At 38.7% G+C, this 24,505-nt stretch overlaps 3 protein-coding genes across 18 annotated transcripts in view; 1 reads left to right on the forward strand and 2 right to left on the reverse strand.

Annotated features, from left to right (window-relative positions):
* TULP4 (TUB like protein 4) overlaps positions 1-12,614 on the reverse strand; it is a 163,727-nt gene extending 151,113 nt beyond the window's left edge. The window contains exon 1 of the mRNA XM_071434636.1: positions 6,744-12,614. The gene's annotated coding sequence lies outside the window, so the exon portion shown is untranslated. The remainder of the gene's footprint in view (positions 1-6,743) is intronic.
* A 149-nt stretch (positions 12,615-12,763) lies between these two features.
* Positions 12,764-16,037, reverse strand: GTF2H5 (general transcription factor IIH subunit 5). 8 transcript variants are annotated; one of them, XM_071434799.1, is made up of 4 exons: positions 15,920-16,006; positions 15,791-15,833; positions 14,748-14,843; positions 12,764-13,164 (listed from the first exon to the last, which is right to left on the reverse strand). In XM_071434799.1, exons 3-4 carry the CDS (start codon positions 14,780-14,782, stop codon positions 12,984-12,986), a joined length of 216 nt encoding a protein of 71 aa, XP_071290900.1. In that variant the 5' UTR covers positions 14,783-14,843; positions 15,791-15,833; positions 15,920-16,006; the 3' UTR covers positions 12,764-12,983. The 8 variants fall into 8 exon arrangements, with proteins under 8 accessions (XP_071290900.1, XP_071290860.1, XP_071290915.1 ...); XM_071434759.1 differs by lacking the exon at positions 15,791-15,833 and having other exon boundaries at positions 15,920-16,037; XM_071434814.1 differs by lacking the exon at positions 15,791-15,833 and having other exon boundaries at positions 15,966-16,026.
* SERAC1 (serine active site containing 1) overlaps positions 16,013-24,505 on the forward strand; it is a 28,401-nt gene continuing 19,908 nt past the window's right edge. For 2 of the 9 annotated variants that reach the window (XR_011680351.1, XM_071434679.1), the window contains exons 1-8: positions 16,115-16,131; positions 16,360-16,441; positions 18,804-18,895; positions 20,248-20,284; positions 20,597-20,733; positions 21,059-21,148; positions 22,089-22,220; positions 23,807-23,928. Coding sequence is in view for 7 of the 9 variants with exons in the window: in XM_071434679.1 (XP_071290780.1) it covers positions 18,805-18,895; positions 20,248-20,284; positions 20,597-20,733; positions 21,059-21,148; positions 22,089-22,220; positions 23,807-23,928 (609 nt within the window). In the remaining 2 variants the exon portion in view is untranslated. Of the gene's footprint in view, positions 16,132-16,359; positions 16,442-18,803; positions 18,896-19,386; positions 19,565-20,247; positions 20,285-20,596; positions 20,734-21,058; positions 21,149-22,088; positions 22,221-23,806; positions 23,929-24,505 lie in introns of those variants that run through there. The other 7 variants (XR_011680356.1, XM_071434703.1, XM_071434694.1 and 4 more) reach the window with 7 other exon arrangements.

Consider the following 24,505-nt stretch of genomic DNA (forward strand, 5'->3'; position numbering starts at 1 on the left):
AGATGCACAAGAGTCCCAGGAACTAGAACCAGATACTTCAGGTGTTTAAACCTTGCAACAGAGGAACAATCCCCCATCTTTTTCATCTACATGTGTGAATCAACAAGATCTTTTTCCATGCTGGGAATGGACTACAGCATTCCTCCATGTGCAGAAGGGAAGCTACAGCAATCTCAGATGAAGTCAGTAATCTCATTGAGTGAAACCCAGGGGTATCCTTAGAGATAAGACAAGGCCTCATCTTCCAAAGTGAAAATAGAAGTTAAGATCTCTACTATTTATAGCAATAGACCATGGTCCTGTAACTTGCCTATGGGACATTGTTGCTCTATAAATGCAACAGGAGATCACTCTTGGGAAAATACCACTTCTGTATTGCATCAGGTTTGTGAAACTATTTTGTACTTTTTTGAACCGTATTTTACTGTGATTAAGAGCACCTCTTTAGGATAATGAAGAATTTTAAAGCATACTTAATTCACACTTCACAGTATTTCTTGAAAATATATACAAAACATATAAAACCCAAAGGAAATAGACAACTTTTTCCTTCACTAGCCTGTTCATCCCTTCCTCCACCAGTCTACTAAAGTCTGACCTAAAGTACCAGTTCATTGGATTATGGTGCTAACAGTATAAAAGTTAAAAGACATAGAAACATTTCCTTTATAAGTTGAAAAAAAAAAAAAAAAGGCACATAGAATTCACCTTGCAGAACACTACCTCACAGAACCTAGAATAGGTACTGAAGTGTCTTGCTATGCAAAAGCTGCTTTTGTAGATGCCTCCATTATTCTACTTTCCTGCTTCACCTCTATCTGGATTTACAGCATGAATGACTGTCCAATTTTAATGCATTAGAGAGTTTCATACGCAAAGTTGCTCCCTTTTTTCACATGCAAATCTATTCACTCCTTCCACTCAATGCATTTTTGTTAGTTTCATATGCTCAACTGATTCCAAAAGGCATTTCCTTTTGATGTACCTCACCCTGAATTTTCATCTACCACAGAGGAACACATCAAAAAAAGAACAAGTCAGCTAACCTGGGCAGATTCCCCAACAGAGCAAGGATTTCCTTCGTAGCTGAGGGAATAGCCAAGCTGAAGAAGGATTGACCAAACCCTCCACTTGCCTTGCTGCTCACTCCTGCCTGTTTTTGTTGTGGAAGCAGCTCCAACCTTCCACATATATATTGCCCCCCTTCTTCAAGACCTGAACAGGGAAAACAAGACCTGGAGTCCCTCGGAGAGAAGTTCACACTGGAGCAGGATTCCTGGTAGGACTTGTGACCCTGTGGGGAGTCCAGGCTGGAGCAGGCTGCGCCTGCAGGACTGCATCCGATGGAGCAGTGACCCACGCTGCAGCAGTTTGGGGAGAACGGTTGTGGGATGGACTCACACTGGAGAAGTTCATGGGGAACTGTCTCCCATGGGAGGGACCCCATGCTGGAACAGGGGAAGGACTCTTGTCCCTGAGCAGTGGGAGAAACATATGGTGATGAACTGACCAGAACCTCATTCCCTGTCTCCCTGCACCACTGAGGGGGATGAGGTGGAGCTGGGAAGGAGGGAGGGGAAGGTGTTTTTAAGGTCTTATTTTATTTTTCTGCTCTGATTTTGTTAGTAATAAATGCAATTAATATCTCTTATTCAAGTCTGATTTGGCCATGACAGTATTTGATGAGTGATCTCTCTCTGTCCTTACCTCAGCCCTTTTCTCTCCCATTTGTTCAGTTGTGGAGGGGTGTAGTAAACCCCATAGATTTAGGAAAAGCACCATGGAGGATATGAACAATAGGAATGCTGAAACAGCAAAAGAAAATTCCTGTTTTCCTGCCCTCCACCCCTTAACCTACCTCTGTAACCCTATAAGGCAGTCATGTTAACCCTTTACCCATTGGTCAAGCTTGGATCCTTTCCACCCCTATAAAAGAAGCATACTGTACCCCATTAGGGGAGAAAGAAGAAGAGCAGAGACCCTTCACGGACCTCCCCAAATAAAGCCATCTCCGTGGAACAGCCTGCGCCTTCTCCTTCTCCTCTCTCTCCGTCTGCTGCAGCCTCCAGCCCAGGGCACCACTACCTAGCAAGCAGAGCTGAAATCCTGAGAGCTTGCAATCACTATAGAGCTGATAATCACCATGCTTGCTAGATGGTAGCCCTGAGGCCTTGGCATGAGCGAGCCAGCTTTGGGCACCCGGTCCCTACCCAGGGACTGAGCTCCTGAGCCCTAGTGCTCTGCATTATGATAAGGCCAAATAAGAGGCTTTATTAGAGGGGTGTGATAGAATGGCTTTGGTGAGTCCTGGCACCCAGCCAGGGTGAAACCACTACACTGCTACACAAGGGAAATGTATTCATGTGTGGGTTGTTTTTTGGGGTTTCTTAACCTTACATAGTGTTTCAAATTATGGCATACAAGATAATAACTGAAGAGATGAAGGTTAGTACAGATGGCAAGGGATTGGAACTATTTAAGCGTGGCAGTGGGTGGTGCTCCAAAGAAAACAGACTGAGGAGATACAATAAATGGAGTCCCTGAAGAATTAGTCATGATACTGTCCTTTCTAATATTTTTGTTAGGTGACCCTAGAACAAAAATATGAGTGTGCTAATAAAATTTGCTGATCACACAAACCTGAGGATCAACAATACAGCCTAGACTCAGAATAGATACATCATTCAGAAAACAATGGATGACCCCCAGAAGCAGACCACTAAAAAGAATAGGATTAAATATGATAGTACAAAATCATTAATTGAAGGACTTGAAAATTTTAAACTGAAGGCATCAAGTGAAAAGACAGGAGAAGAAAAATCTGCATCTGTCAGTCAGCAAGAGAATACCTGTAAGGTGTTTGATGACATATTGAAAGAAGCTAATACTCCCAGAATTTCAAAGAGGTTCTGGAATATGAAAAAGAGTGTGCTGGTCCATACAATATGCTGATCAATTACATTGAAGAATTAAATTAAACTTGAAATGGGTACTAAGGAGGGCCAGGAGAAATAGACATGACTATCTGTGTGTTACTCTATTAAACAGAGTAATTTTGCCTATTTTACTTACTGCATCAGGTTAGGCTCCTCTTTTATGCACTTCACAAGAAGTCCAGCATTATGAAACCCTAGTTCAATGTGAGCCCTTTGAATATGTCTACAATATAAAAAAGATATATTAATTTAACTTTCTCAGCAAAGAGCACATTAGAATATTAAAACAAATAGCAGCTGGTAGAAATATTTCCAAGGTCCCTAGGCTTTTCAGACAAGTGCCTTAATGGCTGAGATATAAATTTATATCTTTTTCAGCTTAAATCTAAAGAGACCCATACCATATATAATTTCTTCAAAATCTCTTATTTCCAAGTGTGGTCTCATGAGCAGCTTAAGTAAAAGAGTAAAAGGACAGTGCAGCAAAACTTAAGCAGTCCTTTTTTATTTTTTTTTTCCAAAATTCAATGGAGATAATATTCAAATACAAAAATAATGAGAGAAATCTTGGAAAATGTGAAATAAGAGAAAAGGCACCAAAATATTCAAGGTCTTAAGCACAGTTTAGCACCAGAGTCCCAAATTAGTGTACCCTGTACTGTCACCTTCCATTTTAGAAGATATGACAAATACAGAGACTGTTGCAAAAACAAATGTTAATTCATTTTAAAAAACACCCAAATTAAACCCAGCTTAATTACAGCATAATGCCTGCGTTATTGTGGGTAGTTCTAGAGAGGAACATGACAAAATATTTAAGTCCATTTATTCCACTGGGGAAAAAAACCACATTTCAACCTAGATTTAAGAGTAGAAAAATACACTGCATGAATATGATGACTTTTTGCATTTTTAATGGTTTTAGCAAAATATAATACAATGATAGAAAGCTCGGTGTCCAAACAAAATTATTTAAGAAACAACCCTTACTTTCATGAATACCTGATTAGGGATTTCACTTTTAATCCCAGTGTTAGAAGGACACAAAAATAACTTCTAGATGTGAAAGGGTCTGGTTATCCTTATTAGCATTCAATTTTCTATGTTTGTTCCCCCTTGAGACCTCCATCTTACAGTAATGCCACTCAGTGTAAGGACTGCAAAATCCCTTTCCTCCCTAAATGTTAAGAAATATTGTTGGGCAAGGAAAGGTCTCTCTCTCCCAGAGAGTAAGCATGCTGTAGAATCATAGAATCATTAGGGATGGAAAAGAACTCTAAGATCACCAAGTCCAACTGTTAACCCAGCACTGCCATGGTTACCATAAGACCATGTACCCAAGTGCCACATCCACATGCCATTTGAACACTTCCAGAGCTGGTGATTCCACCACTTCCCTGGGCAACCTGTTCCAATGCCAGACCAACCTTTTGGTGAAGAAATTTTTCCTAATATCCAACCTAAACCTCCCCTGGAAAAACTGGAGGCCATTTCCTCTTATCAGTTGTTACTTGGGATAAGAGACCAACCCGCACTCCACCACAAGCTCCTTTCAGGTTGTTGTAGCGAGTGATAAGGTCTCCCACAAGACTTCTTTTCTCCAGGCTAAACACCCAGCTCCCACAGCCATTCCTTGTAAGATTTGTGCTCCAACCCTTCACTAGCTCAGTTCCCCTTCTTTGGACTCACTCCTGTGCTTCAATATCTTTGTTGTAGTGAGGGGCTCAGAACTGGACACAGGATTTGAGGTGAGGCCTCACCAGTGCTGAGTACAGGGGGACAATCCCTGCCCTGCTCCTGCTGGCCACACCATTGCTGATCCAGGCCAGGATGCCATCGGCTTTCTTGGCCACCTGGGCACAGCTGGCTCATGCTCAGCTGCTGCTGTTTTCCAGCACCCCCAGGTCCTTTTTCCCTGGGCCACTTTCCAGCCACTCTTCCCCAGCCTGTAGCCCTGCCTGGGGCTGTTGTGACCCAAGGGCAGGACCTGGCCCTTGGCCTTGTTGAACCTTGTACCACTGGCCTCAGCCCACTGGTCCAGCCTGCCCAGATCCCCCTGCAGAGCCTTCGGGCCCTCCAGCAGATCAACACTCCCACCCAGCTTGGTGTCACCTGCAAACTGATTGAAGGTGCCCTGAATCCCCTTGTCCAGATCACTGATAAAGTTGTTAAACAGGACTGACCCCAGGACTCAGCCTACCACGAGTGACAGATTGTCAGCTGGATGCAGCACCATTCACCACCTCTCTCTGGGCCCTGCCATCCAGCCAGCTTTTTACCCAGCAAACAGCACCAGGCCAAACCATGAGCAGGCAGTTTCTCCAGGAGAATGCAGTGAGAAATGGTGTCAAAGGCTTTACTAAAGTCCAGGCACACTATATTCACAGTCTTCTCTATTTGTTTTTATGACTCGCTTTGGTTATGATATTCATGTAACTATGATGACAATGCAAAAATGCATTACATGAAAGTTTCCTTCGCTGTTTCAAATTTAGAGTGTAGTGGATTGCTTCTCATAGCTACCAAGTCAAACAATAAAAGTTTTTTGTTGGACCTTCACAAACCTTCAGTTTCTTTTGTTTTATAGTACATTAAAAATGAGCTAGAATAACTGCACATTGAAAAGACAGTCTCAATTTGGTCTAGTTTTTCATACTTGCAGCAAACTACTTTAGGAACCACCTTCTGAAACACATCCACCCTCAGAATTGTTCCTTCCCACTCCTTACAGCTCCTTCTGGCTCCTGCTGTCACACAGCAGGCTAAACAGGCAGAAATAGCTTTAAAAAACCCTACTCAAAACCTAAAGGAGAAACATTTACTGACTCCAAGATTTCAGGTTCCCTAGTCCTCCTGACAGATTTGGTCAGATGCTTAGCTTTGCCCACTCCTCATCCCTCCTCTAGGGCTCCTCTCAAGTGCTATTTGCAGCTCCCTCTCCCCAAAATCTGACCAACACTAAAAGCTCTCATAGTCCTTTATTACATCGGCCTTGATGTGGTTGTGCTTAACAATATTGAGTTCAAATATTCATTAAGAAACCAGGCTTCTTTTTTCTTCAGTTTTATACTGATTTTATAACTTTCCTAATATTAAAAGATAAAATTAGTCTCTGTTTAGACCAAAAGTAAAATTAAATATAGGGAGCATGCTTCAATTTACAGCTGAAGAGAAATTTTTCTTTCATATCTGGTTGATGATTCAGAAGGTCATCATTATTCCACTTCTGCTGAAACTCTAGTTTCTGGAATACCTATATATCTAATGATATGACACACAGGCAAAAAATGTCTCACACACAATAAAGTTGCCAGTGTAGGAGAATTAAGAGATCAAGAGGAAGTAAAACTATACTATCATTCCACAGAGAAAAGTGGTCCCATTCAGGACAGAGCCAAGTAGAATAGTAGGTGTAATATTAAGAAAGGTAGGTGAAATATTAAGAAATTAATATTTATTATTAAATAAAATATTAGTCATTAATATTTAATAATTAAGAAATTAATATTGAGAAATATTAAGTAGGAGAAATATTAAGAAATATAATTGGTCTCTGGTTGGATAAACACAGAGCCTTTTGTAAACCAATTAAGATCTAGTTAATTGCAAATAAATTTTTTCATCCTTATGCTCCTGATCTCATAAAATTTCAGAATTAACAGGAAATAATAATTACAAGCCTAAAATACTCTTCCCCCTCTTTCCTGCCTTTGTTCTCTTTTGCCCTCCCATGTCACCCCTCTAGCTTTGGTACATCTGGAGCACAACACAGGAAATGGTGAGAGATCATTTGCTCAGTGTGTGTACCTCTCTCTACTGACAGTGTATATGAGCTGTGCCAACACTGCAGAAACATGGAATACTCTCTTATCTGCAAGGGAGATCTACAGAGCTGCAAGGGTACCCATGGCTCTGCACATCCTGCCATTTACAGCTGGGGCCATCTTTTCTGTAATAGAAAAATAAACAGCTGTACAGCGCTGACAGTCAACTTCTTCAGTCTGTAGTCATCCAGAAATGTTGCTGTTTCTTTCCTGAGGGGCTAGTTACGTGGCCAGTCGGTGATCTGTCAGTTTTGGTGTTGGATGGGTTGTCTTTGGTGTGTTCAAACACATTCCGGCATTGGTATTATGAGTCTTAAGACTTCTTCCAGGAACCTTACACTTCTTGTTACTAACACCTAGAATTGCTCAAGCACAAAAAGCTAAAAGCGAGCAGTAATGCTCTAAAATGTTCTAAAACTTTAAATTCTTTTTCACCAGGCAGCAATTTTATAGTCTGTTTCTAGTCTTAATCTTCTTTTTAGTGCTAAGCAATCAGAAGTAAGAAAATTACTTTTTCCATCTATATGAAAAATAAAATCCCTAATATTCACAGACCATGGGAGGGGGTTGCCCCTCATATTAAAACTTAATTGGTAGGTGTTGAAGTTTTTTGTTTGTTTAGGGAATGTACTGAATTTTACCATTACATATCTGTAAACCAAAAAGGCTACTCATCTGGGGGCCAAGGAGGGAAAAACTTTCTGTATGTCTCACTTCCATGCATTATGAGCAACACTGTACGGAGAAAGATGCAGAAATCCCCAGTGCAGACTGAAATACAGTAAGATTGAATGTTGTATGGTCTTTCACACAGTATGATGCATGTGATTTGAGGAACAGGTACCCTACAATCACATGCATTTTGTATTATGAGGAAATAAAGAGGAAAAAATTAATAAATCTTACTTCTTATCAACAATGAATTCTTTTCATTTACACTCACTAAAATCTATGTAACTTAATATGGAGCAACTTCTAAAGCAGGCTCATGGTGTGGAGATACACAGACCTACCAGTAACATCTGACAGCAAGACCACATTTCAGACTCATCATTTTAATGTGACACTGCTGTGTACCTATGCTTAAAGAGAAAACACTGAATACCTAAACAGCTACGAAATTTCTGAGCTAAATATATTCCAAAATCTCCAACAGTGAATATCTCTTTAGAAGGACACTTTGAAGCTGAATATTCATCTCTAGCTGAAAGCATATCTGATGGTCCAAAGCGTGGTAAATCTCTGACCTACCACTGCCCAGGCTGCAACAATTTTTTTTAAGCAGCTTAAAATATTGGCAAGAGCTCCCCTTACTGGTCTGCTTTCAAACTATCAGCTCTTCAGTCCTGAAAATATTTTATTTGAAACAAAGATGGGTAAAACATTACTTATATTCCACATTTCGGAAAAAAAAAAAAAAACACCTAAAAACCAAACAAAAACCCAGGTCTATGTCAAATTTATATCACATATCCTATTGTTTACATTTCTGATTAGCTGCTAGGTCATAAACCCAAAGATAATGACTTAGTTTAGGAAGAAATTGTTCTTCCATCACTGTGAACCTTAACTTATTTTGAATCCTTGATTTTGTACAGCACATACAGGCCTTGCTACAGCCTAAATTACAGAACAAACATCCAATTCTAACATACTGAGTAATGCACTCATTTCACAGTAACCACCAGCAGCTTCAATGGGATCATTTGTGGGATAGTCAGGAGTCAGCATGGAAATTTGGAACTACAAAAAAAATCTATTATGAAAGCTTACTGCTTTCTTTAATGGCCTATTGTTTGAATTTAAGAGCAAAACATACCTCTCAGACTGTGCTGGTTTATATGATTAAAGAGTGCTTGAAATACATATATAGATACAGATATAGATATGTATGTATGTATACCCATTCATATATGATTTTTAGTGCCCTGTATTTGTAAATTCAGCCTAGGGGCTGACCGAACTTTTATGGTGAAGATGCCAACTAAGAAAGGTTAAATATAAGTAATTGTAATGACACCATGAAATACCATTATCTTTAATTCATAGCAAACAATCTTGTTTACTTCAGCTCACAGTAAACAATCCTGTTAATGCATAAAATACATGTTCTCTGAATTGTTCTCACGCACATGAGGTGGCCCTGCAGAGCTGAGTGAGAAAAAAACTGTAAAATCTGTTGTTATGGCACATTAGGAAAAAAAAAGAGGGAATTAGAGGATATGCTTTTGAATGTACCCTATAAACCTGGAAAGACTGTAAAACAGAATTTCTTAATGTATAACAGCACTTGGAGGAGGTTTAGCACAGCACATCAGACAGCATCTAGCTCTCACCACTAAGTACCAAAAGCTAAAAATCTGAAATACCCCCCCCCCCCAAGTCCTCCAATTATCATTATAAGTAGATTAAACAAATAAACAAAAACCACTATTATTCAAATGGATTCAGATGCCTACTTTTTTTGGTGAAACACAGGCAGTTTAGCTACAGAATCAAATCCACTCTCTGGTAAAATGGTAGAATTTCCTAAAGCATTCGCTATTTTCTTTCTTGAGGACACATCCATTCTCTCTAGTGATTGTTGGTCATTTCCTCCTTTACCATACTGGAATTATTCTTCCTGGGCCAGTTGTTGTACCAGAGAGAAGGAAGAGGGACTCAGGCATTGGTCACAAGTAAACCAAGTCATTACAACCCCTATCTATACCAACCAACCAGGGTCATACTCATTGTTCTGCCAACCCCTCTGCTAAAATAACCCCCTCTCCAGAATTAGCTTATCCCACAATTTATAAGACTAAATATGTTACAGCATTTAGACTTATTTGCTTTTTACACAACTTTCTTTGAAGGCCATTAATAAGCAAAATTTTTAAAAAATCAGAGGTTTTGAACAAAAAAACCAAAATGCCCAGAAGTATAATCTTCAATAAAAATGAAATGTTATTGCTTTATTTCACTAGGAAGCTGCACTTCCAGTTTCCATCCCTGTCTTCCCACATAACATGTTAAGTTGTTCAAATTCTCTTACCTTGCTTTAGAGATCTGTCTCATCCTCTATCAAATACAACTCTTTAGCTTCTGCATGTGTTAACAAAAGAATTTATGAGCATGTTCAAGTTACAATAACTACACAAGAACAACTGTTTACATCACAAAATGCTAACAAGTGAACTTGCAATCTTATTTAGATCTAAGTATAAATAAGTAGCAAGTAATAAAGGAAGTTCAAGTAAATGTCTTTTATGTAATTGTACTACCATGCTCTTCTTCCAGTACACAAAATACTTTCAACTCAAACTGAGAGATAAAAGTGAGTAGTGAAAGCCCTTCAAGATAAAATTTGGTGCTTTTACAAGAAGCAACAAGTCTGTCATTCAAACTCTATTTTTGCTGCTCAAGCAGGACCTGAGGACACTAATTCTTTGATAGACACTAGTAAAAAAGTAAACATATTAGTTATGGATACAAACATTAAATTAACATACAATATTCCAAATACAGTGAGAGCTGACTTTCTCACCCCATCAACTCTTTTATCAAAGCATGGATATATTTAAACAGATCTCCTACAGCTTTTATTCTCAAATGTTTCCAGACTTTAAAAAATGTATCTTTAACATAGTGTTTCATTCCAAGCTGTACTCACCAATAATATTTCACACCTGAATGAAAACCAGCACAAACGTTTAAAATCTGTAAGTGTAAATACGGATTATCTCAAAATGTATAAATATTTTTAACATTAGTTTCTATTCTTCTCCCATTTGGGCAAATATTTTTGTTGTTGTTGAAACATTAAAGTTCTAGGACTATATACATTTAAAAACAATCAAAACCTTTCAGAGGTCCAAGTTTATTCAAATCACAGAAACCCTTGCTTGGGTTTTTTGTTTGTTTGCTTTTTAAAATCATACACATACTAAATTTCTAAAAGTTTCCTCATTGTATTTCCTTCACCATACTACTGATTCAAGATTCTTTTTTCTCTAGGAACTACAGTGAACTCAGCTCCTTAGACTACATACGATGATACCAACTTATATCTTTACATCTTTTGTTTATTCTTCCAGCACAGAATTGCTTATGCCTTGTTAAGGTAAAGGAAGGATCAAAAGTATTGACAGGTTTAGAAGTTAAAAGTCCATTAACTTGTTTGCTCAAAAAAAACCAAATTGTAGGCAGAGAGTATAAGAATGCATGCCCAACTGTTTAGTTTATACAGTTTGGAACTTCTATCCCTCTGTATTGCCTAAGCTGTTTATCAATTGTAAATATAAGCTAAAATACAGGGAATACAGCAGCAAAGCTGTACAGTTCACCAAGAGAAAACGACAAGAACTGCAAGAAGTTTATTGCGGACTGAAAAGGAAAGTCACAATAGAAATGGAGCACTAGACGTGCAAAATACAGAGAAGCTTAACATGTGGAATTCCAAACCTGACTTTTCAAATGCTGTAATTTGAAGAGAGTGATGGATGATTTACCTTTCAGCAGAATCTGGATGGAAAACAAACTAGGATTCCAAAGAAAGGAAACAGACACTTCTAAATAAATTGTACTAAGCTATAATGCCATGTAAAACTACTGATTATTTCTCCATTAAATGAGCACCTAATAATATTCAAAAAAATAATAATTATGAGGTCAATGTTTGATCTGTCTCTTGAGATAAATCTCAAGAAATAGGTAAGAAACCAAAAACCATTTATAAATAAGATTTAAACTTCTTATTTCAGGTAAAGACATGTAGCTGGTTCTTAATCTACATGACTGGGGAAGCACCCACTTGTGAAAGAATTTGGACCCAAAGTCATTGTTCTATACAGTCAGAGAAAAGGGAAAGTATCAGAAATGTCATTAAGTTATATTTTACAGGGCTATTTGCTCATCCACATGAGCCTGAACATACACAATTCTACAGAATTTTCTTTGGACAGCTTTTTGATTAAAAACATCTAGTGAAACTTTCTCCTGAAGATTCCTTCTTCCTGAGAAAAAAATGCAAACCAAAAAACCAATCTGAACAAAAAACAAGTACAAACCTACCAATTAATCTGATATCTACTGGACAAGAGAAAACAAACAGTAGTGGCAGTGTCAGTAAGGAAAACTGTTCCTTATAAAAGCCTTTCTCTTTACGCTTGTTCTTTTTCTCAAAGAAAAAAAGGTGGCATCTATCTAATGTGCATGAGTAGGTCTGAAAACCAAGCCACTGTCTGAGCTAATATTACAAATACCATGTAAAAAAACCCCAAACAACGAAACCATGACACTACAAAGCTTTCTCCTTTGCAGCAAAAGGTAATATGGGAAAAAGAACTAAGCTAAAAAAAACCCCAAAACCATACCCAAAAATTCAAACCCAGCTTTCTTGTTTGTTAGGTACAGCATGGGAGTCTGAGTACATAACTTATTGTGACTATCAGCTTCAGTGAAAAAATACAATCATATCTATAGGACTGGTCTCCCATTTCTGTTACCCCTTTAATTTATGATGATCTAGGGCAATAGATTTTGTTGTCCCAATCACTCCATATCCCTCCTTCCCTTCCAAACTCCCACCACTTCTCCCCAAACTCCGAACAACTCAGACAGCACAGCCTTGGTAAAAGCCGGCGTGGAGGATGGGGCATGTTTTTACATTTGTAACATGTTTTAACAAAAAAACCCCAACGCTCCCAACCCCAAACAACACAACAAAACACTCAGACCAACTCTCATTCTGCTGTACAAAACCAAGTTAGAGCAGTACCTGACCATGCCTCCAGTTTAGAGATGTCCCATCAAGCACAGATTCAACAGACATTCTTTACTTTCTATCAGTCACGCTATAATCAGATTCAATCACACACAGGAACACAACAGGTCAAAAGACCTCATAGAGCATTCCAATACAGAAACACTACACTACTTTTTGTGTCATATCATCTTGCAAGATAAAAACCTAAATGAAAACCAGAGCATGCATCAAAAATTCTCAAGGGAACTCCTCAAGTGTATAATTTTAAGTCTTTTAATAAAGATACCACATTCTTTCAAAATGAGAAACAAAATCCAATTCCAGACTATTTTGTCTATGAAAATGATGCATTTTCTATAGTAGCCACTTCTATGTAGAACTTACATGCCACAGTGTTATCTATTAAAACAGGAACAACTCAAACTATTGAAATTCACTGTTCCAAAACTTGCAGTAATCTCATTTCTCTGCTTATTCTCACTTCTGAGTAATAGGAAACGAGTTCTGGTCCATTAGCTCGCCCACTCTCTCCTGGAGGAAGTTGACCAACTCAGCTAACACAAAGACATGAGTTTCATCCAGGTCTTGTATGATGAACTTCTTTCCCAAAGCATTTGACTCATCCAAGTAGAGTAGAAACTGCTTCATTGCAGGGTCACTGTAGAGACAAACACACATCAGACTCCAACTCACAGTTACAGCAGCAAGCAGAAGAAACGCCATTCAAAGACATTCCCAAAGGGTTTAGAAAAAGTGGAATTAATTTTCTCAGCTTAAATACAGTTTGTTTAGTAAAAGTCGTCTCTTTCCAAGTAGTTTTGGTTACTATAGAGACAAAAATAAAATGGTAATAAAGTCTAATGAGTAGAACCAATCTCTGCTTGATTAGCAGAGAAGATTTTGTTTGCTGCTGCTAAGGCAGCTTCAAAAACACTCAAACCAAAACTAAAACTCAAAATTCCAACCCTTAATAAAGCAAGACTGAACTTACATTTCTGATTTCAGCAATAGCCTCATAAAAACATGTTTCCTTAAAGCATAAGGATAACCAGAAGAGAGGAGAACACAGATCTCACACAAGTAGTGGAGCACAGACAAAGAATGCTCACATAAGAATTATACATTTCTCACACTCTAACTGAACAATCACAATGTCACCTTCTAAATAAAATTTACATGTTTAGAAGAAAACATTTTGGAAGTATGGAACTGCTTTTGTGCAGACATAGATTGCACACATATTAAGAGATTAAGTGTACAGCAGAAATCTTACACATCATTTAATGCTATACAATGACTCCACAAATCTTGAGTGATGCTTCCTTTAATTTTGGAGGTAGCCAGGGGCCTGAGTCTCAATCCAGAGGTGAGATTATATGAAAACAGGTACATTGCACCTACACCAAAAGCTGACATTTACCAACTCCAAGCACATTCCTTTTGAATATGATCTACAAACAGAACCATATGTTTGCCTTGCATTGAATTCAATCTAGAGCTGATTAAAAAAAAAAAAAACAAAACAGGAAAGGAGAAATGAAAGATTACCTTGCCTCCCTCAAGAATCAGTAGAGAAATACTTTGTTCATAAACAACAACAGCAAGAAACTCTGTTTGCAAGCAATACAAAGAACAAGAGGGAGCATCTAACATTTTCAAGGAAAAATTGCCAGGATAACTGGATCACTTGTACTAGGATCAGTCATACCTGTCAAGCCTATACATAACTTACATATACAGCTAAAATTTTAACTCGCGTACCTTTCAAAAAATGTTAGGGGGAGAATATTAGGGGACCATAAGACATGGTAGAATATAGCTTTGAAGCATAGCTTCTCATAGTTAATGCTCATTTTAAGTATTTTACATCCTTTTCTCTACTTAATTAAAATAATCTGCAGACTGTTATATATTTTGAAAAAAAAATGGATTTTTTTATAAGAATGTGATTGCTAACTTCTTCGCCATCCTATTTTTTACCCCATATTCATATGCAGTTTTCTTTTCTTAAAGAGGTTAGACATAAGTGGAAAACAGTCACTTGAATAGAAAAACAGGAGTTTGGCATTAAGATTTTCTACAATTGCCTTCTCTTTCTTCCCCCAAAGGCTGCACTTTTCTCTGCTTGTTCAGTACCACCCTTCCCACAATAATTCCTTTTGTCTGGGCTCTTCAGTTAATTCCAGGTCTAAAGAAACACAGTCTTTGACACAAGGAGAGGCAGGAAATGCTGTTACTCACCACTCAACCAGAACACCTTTCAGAACATTCACCATTTTCCCGGCTCCCTCACGAACGCTGAAGAGTTGGCAAGAGCAACCCCTGCTCTGGATCACACTGTGAAAACAGAGTTCACTCTTTAGGATTTTTAGATGTTTAATAAAGGATAAAAGAAGGACAAATTTCCAGTGCTGGGGTGCTTTTGGCAAACAGCCAAAGAGCACAGAGGTAGCCTAAAATCAGGTTCTCAATATATAGTTACATTGCTGGGGTTACATGCATATTCATTACTTTATACATTAGTCAAACGTTCCTTTGAGATTTTGATGTTTCTCTTGCTTGGTTTTAACCTTTGACTTGTCTGCAGGACATTCTGTAGATTAGGTCCATATATTTTATTTCTTCTTTTAGTTCTATCCTGTTGTTTCACACTGCCCAATAGCAAAGAATTGATAAATCCTTCCCAGATGCTTAAGCTCTGTTTTCTGTCGCTGTCATCACTTGTGGAGGCCAGTCCGCAGATGTAAGAAACAACATAATTGCTTTACACCATTCTCTGAGTTATCTACATAGAAGGATTTTAGTCTCCATTTTAACAGTTTGCTAAAACTTACAATATAGCATATTTATCACACTATTCATATGAACTATACAGTACAAACACAAACTGACAGGTTATAGTATACAAAAGCAGTTAAACTGAGTATAAATTGTACTGTATCAAACTACTTGTGATGTAAAAAGCTAATCTATAAATGCGAAAGCCAGTATTATATTATCATCTATGACAGCACTGGCGACCACAGGAAATCTGAAAGCGCAACACGCTCCACACACAAATCCAAAAAAACAACGCCTCGGTTAAACTCAAAGACTCTTTACGACAACGCTACTCGCCAGAGGAGTTGCTGGTACATCTTGCCCGTCACCTCCAACTTGGGCAGAGAGGTCCCCGGGGGCTCCGGTCCACTCCCTCACCTCCACCAGACACAGAGGACTGCCCCGGGATCCGCTCCCTCACCTCCGCCGCACACAGAGGCCTTCCCCGGGATCCGCTCCCTCACCTCCGCGGCACACAGAGGCTTTCCCCCAGATCCGCTCCCTCACCTCCGCGGCACACAGAGGCTTTCCCCCAGATCCGCTCCCTCGCCTCCGCGGCACACAGAGGCCTTCCCCGGGATCTGCTCCCTCACCTCCGCCGCACGCAGAATTTGCCGGGATCCGCTCCCTCACACCCACCCTCCTTCCGTGCCGCTTCCCTGCCGGCGGAAGTGCCTCGTCCGCGCATGCGCGGACCCGCGCCGGCCCCCGGCAGCGTCCGCGGATTGGCCGGGGCTGCCGGCGCTCGCGATGGCGTCACGCGGCGCGCGGGGCCCGCCGCAGGGAGCGGCGGCGCAGGCCGAAGGTGCGAGCTGCGGCCCGGGCGGGGGGCGTGGGGATGGCGGGCGGCGCGCGTGGGGATGGCGGGCGGCGCAGGGCGGGCCGGGGCTCAGGGTAACGGGTGCGCTGTTCCTCCCTGTTGGAAAGAGGCACAGAGCCACCCCCGCCTGGCTGCTTGCCCGTTTATGTGTTGCATTGCCTGAAGTTGTGTTTGCGATGGTGTTTTTGTCTTTTTTTTTTTAACACGCCCTAGCTGCGCCGTCACTGGCGGGTAGGTGGGGACCGCAGCCCGCTGCGGGACGGGGTTCGGAGCTGCCTGGGCCGGCTGTGAAACGGTGCGAAATGGCTCCTTTTGCGTTATATTTGTATGTGCCTAAGCGTGAAAAGCTCAGCGAGAGCCGGCAGTGCGCGCTCGCAGCCCCGAGAGCAATCGGCTGAGGCGGGGCGGCGATGCTGCCCCCTCCTCCGCTCTGGTGAGATCTCACCGGGGCTCCCCCACATCAGGAGGACACGGAGCTGCTAGAGCAAGCCTAGAGAAGGGCTACGAAGTTGCTAAGAGGGCTGGAGCACGTCCCCTGTGAAAAAAGAGCGAAGAAGTTGGGGCAGCTCAGCCTAGAGAAGAGAAGATTGCATGGAGACCCCACGGCAACCTTCCAGTGTCTGAGGGGTCCTACAGGGAGGTCAGAGACTGATTAAGTCCTACACTTAATCAGGAACTGTGGTATAGGGCAGGGAGTAATGGGTGCAAACGAAAAGGGGAGACATTTAGATTAGATATTATGAAAGAAATTCTTGGCTGTGTAGGTGGTGAGACACTGGAACAGATTTCTTAGGAAGGTTGTGGATGCCCCAGCCTTGGAAGTGTTCAAGGCCAGGCTGGATGAGACCATGAGCAGCATGGTCTGGTGAGAGGTTCCCCTGCCCATGGCAGGGGTGTTGGGATTAGGTGATCTTTAAGGTCCATTCCAGACCCTTAACATTTGATAATTTGATGCTTGCTCTTGGACCTGAACAGGAGCTCCTGGCAGCAGAGGAGCGGTGTTCACTTTGTCCTCCTGTGTTTGCAGTGCATGTTTTAAATTTTAACAATTGTGGCACCTGCTGTCACTGAACCACATGTTTATTTCAGACTGTGGTTAGAGAGAAGACTAAATGTGAGTGTGGTGGTGTTCGCAGGGGTCCCAGGATGAGGGAAGAGATGAGAATCTTGACTCCATGTTTCAGAAGGCTGATTTATTATTTTATTATATATATTATATTAAAAGAAAATGATACCTTAAAACTATACTAAAAGAATAGAAGAAAGGATTTCATCAGAAGGCTAGCAATAGAAAGTAATGGAATGAAAATAAAATCTTGTGACTGCTCACAGCCTTGACACAGGTGGCTGTCATTGGTCATCAAGTAAAAACAATTTCACATGCTGGGTAAGCAATTCTCCAAATCACATTCCAAAGCAGCAAAACATGGAGAAGCTGAAGCTTCTCAGCTTCTTAACAGAAAAGATCCTAACAAAAGGTTTTTCATAAAATATGTCTGTGATGTGTGAGTACTGTAATTCTGGGAGTGAAGGTGGTAAAGGAGCTGTCATGAGACAAGGAATTCAGAGGCAGGAGAGGTGTCTCTAGAGGACTGATGGTCAAAGTCTTAAAAGTGTTTCATAGTGTGTTGTACTCTGTTGAAGTGAAAGGATAAAAAATGTTGAAATGACAAGTCAAAAAGAAGTCTGCAGTGATTTTGACAATACTGGGGTAATGCTGTTGTTTTTCAAAAATCTCCCAAACACAAGCAAGAGAGGAGGGAAAAATCAAAACTTTTGGGGAAATAAGAGAAGAGGGAAGACATGTTAAAGGAAGGACACAAAAAGAGTTCCCTTGTTCAGATGTTGGACACGGATGATAAAAGTGATATAAACACTTTTCTTGGTCTGTAGAGATTACCTTAAATTCAAGGAGAATATCAGGCTTCCATATTTCAGCATCAGGTTTACACATGTGACATTTTATCATTTTGAGTCGTGATTGTGTCAAATTGAGCTAATTTGACAAGAATTTGATTAGTATATGAGAGATACTGGTGTGTTTTTGCATCCCTATAAACACATTAACTCAGTTAGTATAATTGCACCAATGCAGACACTAAAATTTCACTTAGAAGATAGGAGTTTCATGTTACTTCTGCACTGTATGCAAAAAGTGTTCGTTTTAATGTAGTAGCTCTTTAAGTCTTGTTAGTCAAAATAGAACTTGCCAACACAATAAATGATGAACTTTTAAAGAGGTTGGTTACTAAGTTGTACTAAAGCTCATGTCATACTGAGTAATGTCTTGATGGAGATAGGACCATATCTGGTATTTAGGGAAGAGTGACTAAGAAGTAGGAAAGGAAACTTAGAAGCAGAGAAGTTAATTGGAGATACTTAGTCACTAAAATGAACAGTAACGTAATTGATAAAAAAACTGCTTTAAACTATTCTTATAATTGAAACTCAGCCCATTATTCAGCCCATAATTTGAGAAATTTATAGAGTTTTTTAATCAGAGTGCTTTATATGGAGTGAAATGACACAAACATGGTTTATTATGACCTTTCCCATCATGACCTTTGCTGTAAAAAGTCAGGGAAAAAATGCTACAGGATTTCTGCTGTAATTCTCAAATCAATCATTACTTTTTTTCTTTCCCCCTCAATATGCAGAATGTCAGTGGCTGCTTACTGCGTATTTTGCTACAGAAAAATAGGAACTTCTGGTCCAACCACAAAAAAACGCCTACCCTGGTATGACATCAGTAAGTAGAGTTCATTATGTATTGATCTGAAGTGTTAATAAAAAGGAATGACATGACACCATGCTTAATTAAACAATACTAAAGTTTTAAGCCCTTGAATGCTTAGTGATTAAAAGCTTCTGTTTGTTCCTGCTCTGTGCTCTCTGCTTCTGACCTTGCTATGCATGGTGATATGTAATATGACACCAGCAGATTATGTGGGAACAGATATGAACACTAGATGAGGGTCTTTCCCTAACTAAATGTGATCTCCTTAAACTATCCTCAATTCCACTTGTATCTGATTTTTTTGTAATCTCTAGAGCCATGAAATAGTTACATTCATAAACAGTGAATAAAACTTGTTTCTATTATTTCTTTTTCCTTATTTACTTCAAGCTCTGCTTAGTCTCCGTTTTCTTTGGTGTCTTCAGCATATAATGACAAATCTTACAGTTCTGAAATTTATTTCTGAGCATTAAAGATAGGATATTTCAATTTCTCCTCTACAGGAAGCATTGCATTTTTTTTCTTTTTCAAACTTCTCTGCCAGTTATTTCTTCAACATGTAGCTGATGCCTCTTGTCTGCATGCAAAATTCTTATGGCCTCACAAAGATGGAAGCTGATAGCAGTGGTTGTGGGGCAAGTCTCCCAATTCATGCTGAGGAAAAGAAATTATTCATGATAGGTGAGATGTGTTACATTGGGTTTGCTGCTGCTGGTAATGATAAGAGTTTCTCTGGATAGAGATCCTTATATCCAGATAATCAGATGGACTTTGTAGATACAAAGTAGCTGAAATCTGGAAGGAATAATTTTATTTAAAAGGCAAATTGTTGCAAGCAGCATGTATTTATTATCTGTTTGCTTTATACATTAGATTAAATTGAATTTTTTTAAAATATATTTGCTTATGGAGACTCTGCAGGATTTCTCAAAAACATACATAGTCCTGTATGTAATAATATACACTGAAGAAATAGCTGCAACATGTAGGAAAACGTTAACTTCTTAAAATGATTTTGAGTTCCAAATCACTGCTAGTGTTACAGGCAGAGAAAGTTCACTGTTGTTTCTGATAGCTGAGCAGTGCATGCAATTGAGAGGTAGCAATATTCAAAATAAATGGCACTGACAGGATACATGTTTTATCATCTTGCTTAGGAGAGCAGGAAATCTGCATCAAGTAATGTTTTCTCCAGTTGTAAATTTTGGCTAATAATTTCTTGAAAGCTAGAGAGCAATAGAATTTTTTTAAAAGCTTGTTCTTAATGATTTGTATTCTTACTGTCTGATAATCAAATGGTAACTGTGCTTTTATTGAGGTGATGCACACAACTTTGTTTGACATTTGGTTTTGATTTTTTCAAGGAAAAGTTGCAAAGGTAACTGGATCACTTATACTAGGGTAAGTTGTAACCAATGAACATATATGTAACTTGAAGATATGGTTAAAATTTTAATACGTGTATCTTTCAAAAAATGTGATAGTATTAGGGGACGTTAGACATGGTAGAATATAGTCTTGAAGCACAATTTCTGGTAGTTATAACTAATTTCAAGTATTTTATAACCTTTTCTCTACTTTGCAAAATCAAAATAATCTACAGACTATTATGTATTTTGTAAAATCTCTATGGTTTATGCCAGTGTGATTGCTATTTTTTTGTATTATGTTGTTTTAGTTGATATTCATATGCAGCTCTTTTTTTCTTTAAAGAGGCTTTGTGTTCATTACCTATGAAGTCCTGTCCTTAAATAAGTTACTGAAAATCGATACTCAAGCTCTACATCAAGAAAAACTGAAATCCTATATATACGTACGTACAGCTTCTCTAAATCCGAGTGAATATCAAGGTAAGATGCATAATTGTTTGAGTTCTAAAAACAGAATTCTAAGAGAGTAGAATGTCTCTGGAGGTCACCCTTACATAACAAGTAAAATTATATTTCCTGAAATCTGTTACCAAGAAATGTCACCAAATTTATTTTAAGCTGCTGACTGGTTTGGGGTTTTTTTTAAGATAGTTCTTTCTATACATAGTTCTCTATACATCAAATAATTATCTTTATACAATGTCTATATGTATATGTGTGTATATTTCTTTTTCCATATATTTACGAAATGTGAGGTGAGGGAACTGTCTTTCAGACTTCCAGTAATATAAAAATACTCTTGTAGGAATTACATACAAAGCCAGAAAAGAAATCCATAAAGCAGTGAGGAGAATTCTAGAAACAGAAGCCAAAATCTTCCGGAGGCCTTTTAGTGGTAGGTATTAAAAGTAGGACTTTATCTATGGTTATTATTTTTTAACAGTAAGAAGTAGGGCAATTAGGGAGTAAAACATTTCTTCTTACAAAGTTAACATGTTCTTTTGTCCTTGAAATAGTGGTAATATAGCTTACAATTTCTATATTTATATTTATTATATCAGTCTGGTTATCAGTCAGTTGTCTATTTTCTGTGTATTAGAACAATTTATTTTCTTAAAGTAAGTGAAAGTAATGGTTATAAGGATATTTGAGGGTTGTTTTTTTCCTTGTTCCAGAAGTGATTTAAAATTTAAGATACCAAGTTAATATTTGATATCATTTTTGTGTAAAAAAGGTGTTTGTGGGATGAAGTACTCTCAAAATCTCATTCTAGAAAAGTATGTATGCTTTCATCAAAATTGACAGTATTAACTGAAAGCAGCGCAGTTTTTTGGATCAGTGTTACTGCTTTTTCAAGTAATTTGAAACAAGAATTTCCATTCCTATCAGAAACTCTGCTCCTGAGGCATACTGTCTATTCTCATTTAACTCTCTGTTAAATGATTATAGCAATGTGCATCTCCACTGTCATCTTATGAAATCAATTCTTCAAGGTCAGAGCCTCAAGAGTTTCTAATAATTTGCAGCTCCTGCTGGTAATTCTGGTTGGTAAGTGCCAGCCAGGGGTTGTGTCTGTCATGTAGATACATGAAATATCAACTTGGTGCCACTAAAATGAGACAATCTCAACATTTTAGGATTAGCATTTTACTGATGTCATTCTGTCCTTGTTCATTGTACTAATTTAAGGTTAAAATGTTACACTCTAAATTACTGTGAACAAGTAATACTCAAATATTTAAAAACTACATATTTCTGTACTCCACTAATAGAAATGTGGCTGGTTAAAATGCTCATTAATAATAACTTGGATTTAATTTGTTTCCTGGTCAAAGAACAATTCAGTACCTTTGATGGAGAAGATCATGAGTGTGCCTTATGGCTTCTCTTAAAGAGAACTCAGTCAGAAGACAAAGCAATCCGACTGCAGGCTGTACAAGACCTGGCAAGCAACAGTCACTGGCATGGTAATGTATGCTGATGTAACCTAATTTGTCCCAAAAATTCCACAGAGTCTCAGTTAGCTGTTCCAAGTCTGCTGACAACATGAAGAAAAGCTAGTAGCTGCAAGAAGCATAAATATGCTCTGAAATTTGGTCTAAAATGTGGGGGAATTATTTACATATCAAGTAGCTGTTCTTTCCTAATGCCCTGATACAGTGAGTGTCTGCAGTGCAGGCATCTCTCAGTTTCCCCACCACAGGATTGTAACCATTGCTGTGGCATGGAGAGCAGTTCATGCTCTTTGGTTCCTTGGGTTTTCTGTTGGGATTGCTAATGCAGTCACAAGTTTTGCTAGTGTTTTTTTTTTTTTTATAAGCCTCTGTAAGAATGAGTTTAAGGTCATTGGTTAAGTTAATAAAAATTGGTTAGGAGCTGATAGGTTGTAATGACAAACCAGAGGTAGAGGGCTGGTACATGCAAGCATTGTCTGTAAGACATTTTTTGCCCTAGTTATTAATAGTAATAAGTTCTCCCTCTTGCTCTAGCAGCAAATATCCTTGAAACCCCAAGTAAAGGGGAGGTGTATGTATGTGTATTTGTGTTTCCTCCTTTCCTCTCCACCACCAGGCTACATAAACTAGGTGACATTCCATTCTGGACTCTTGTTTTGGTGATTTAGTCAGTTGTGGATCTTTCACTTTTCCAATGCAATTCCACACCATGGGATTTGTCTTGTTTCAAATTGCCTTTTTAAAATTCTAAATAATTTCCACAGGGAATTTACACCAGCAAACTGTGTTTGATAATGTTTCAAAGCTAGGATCTACCAAAACTGAGTTTTGTTCTGTGTAGATGAATACTCTTAGCAGGTGATTTCAGAGCACAAGATGTCCAGTATCAGAAATTTAGTGCCTTTTGTTAACTCCCTTTCTCTGTAGTGCTCATTGTTGAAGTATTTGGACATTTCACAAACATTAATTATTCTTGCCAGCTGCCTCATGAGGGAAACAGGCTTTTTTTAACCTGATGCTTCAAAACCAAGTCAAAGAAAGTTTAGGACTGAAAGTATGTGCTGATTTTTCACAACTAGGACAAAGTGTTCAGCTCCAGTGAGTTCAGTTTGCAGGTATAAATTACCTCCACCAAAGGAAAAGTGTTGCCAATCTACAATCTTCTGACTGTGAAAAGTATCAATCTTCTGACTGAAAAGTATCTTTTAAATGGCTTGTCAGTTTTGTTCTAGAATTGTATAACAGTAACAGGAATAGAAGAAAATTTTTGTAGAAAAAAGCGTTGATCCACTTCAAGGTTTTATTTTCTTTTCCTTCAGTTTGCCACTGAATTACCAAACTGTGCTATAAAGAGCAGTTAGTGCCCAAGTGTATTTCAGCTCAGTGTAGTGCTGGTCTAACATCTGCAGTTTTTAACTTTTGGAATTTGTGGTTAGAAAATCTACTTACAAATCTACCTTACAAAAGGTTTTTGTAAGTAGACTGCAGAGAGATGGTTCTTCTTTTCAAGTATATTTGCAAAGTAGATCACAAACTTCATTTAAAACAAAATTAAGTATTTAAGGTTAGTTTTAACTCTTAACATTCTTGTACAACAGATTATCAGTATGTCACAGTTGCTCAAACCTGTGATCAAAGGACTGCTATAGGTTTGGCTCGATCCAAAGATGTTGACCTTCGCTTTTTCCTGCCTCCACCTCCATTGCCAAAAATAAAGACTGTAAGTAAAAGGAAAGTGGGCATTAGATGATTCTTACTTGCTTACTTCTTTTTTACTACTTTTGTTGTTAACTTTGTTGAAAGTGAAGTTCTTCTAAAGTAACTGACTAGTAGTAAAATACCAAAATACAAAACTAATATATGATACACCCTTGGGGTGGGTATATCTGCATTAGGGAGTGGCATGATGGAAAGAAATAAGGTTGGAAGTATTGATCAGTTATTATTCTTGGACTGTTATCCATATGACATATTTACAAGCAGTGAAGTCTGAGCCACTTACTAGTCTGACAGACACACTGCTTGTCTCTATCCAGTAGGCAATGTGAAGAAATCATCCTGGATTGCGTTGTTGACACTGACAGAATCCTACACAGGAGCAGAGCATGCTCCTGGAGGCCTTTGCCTCCTCAGTAGTACTTGGTGCTCTACTGTAGGCTCACCTCTTCACTGCCAGCTTTTGGGTGCCAGCAGATCCTTATTGGATAAATTTGGCCTTGCTTTATTTTTAAGTTAAAAATTAGCTTAACACATTTTAAATGTATGTATATGTTATATATATGATGGTCTGAGGAGTC

The sequence above is a fragment of the Agelaius tricolor genome, unplaced genomic scaffold (assembly GCF_023055355.1).
Source record: "Agelaius tricolor isolate 1412-34295 unplaced genomic scaffold, bAgeTri1.0.p SCAF_1, whole genome shotgun sequence".
Lineage (NCBI taxonomy): Eukaryota > Metazoa > Chordata > Aves > Passeriformes > Icteridae > Agelaius > Agelaius tricolor.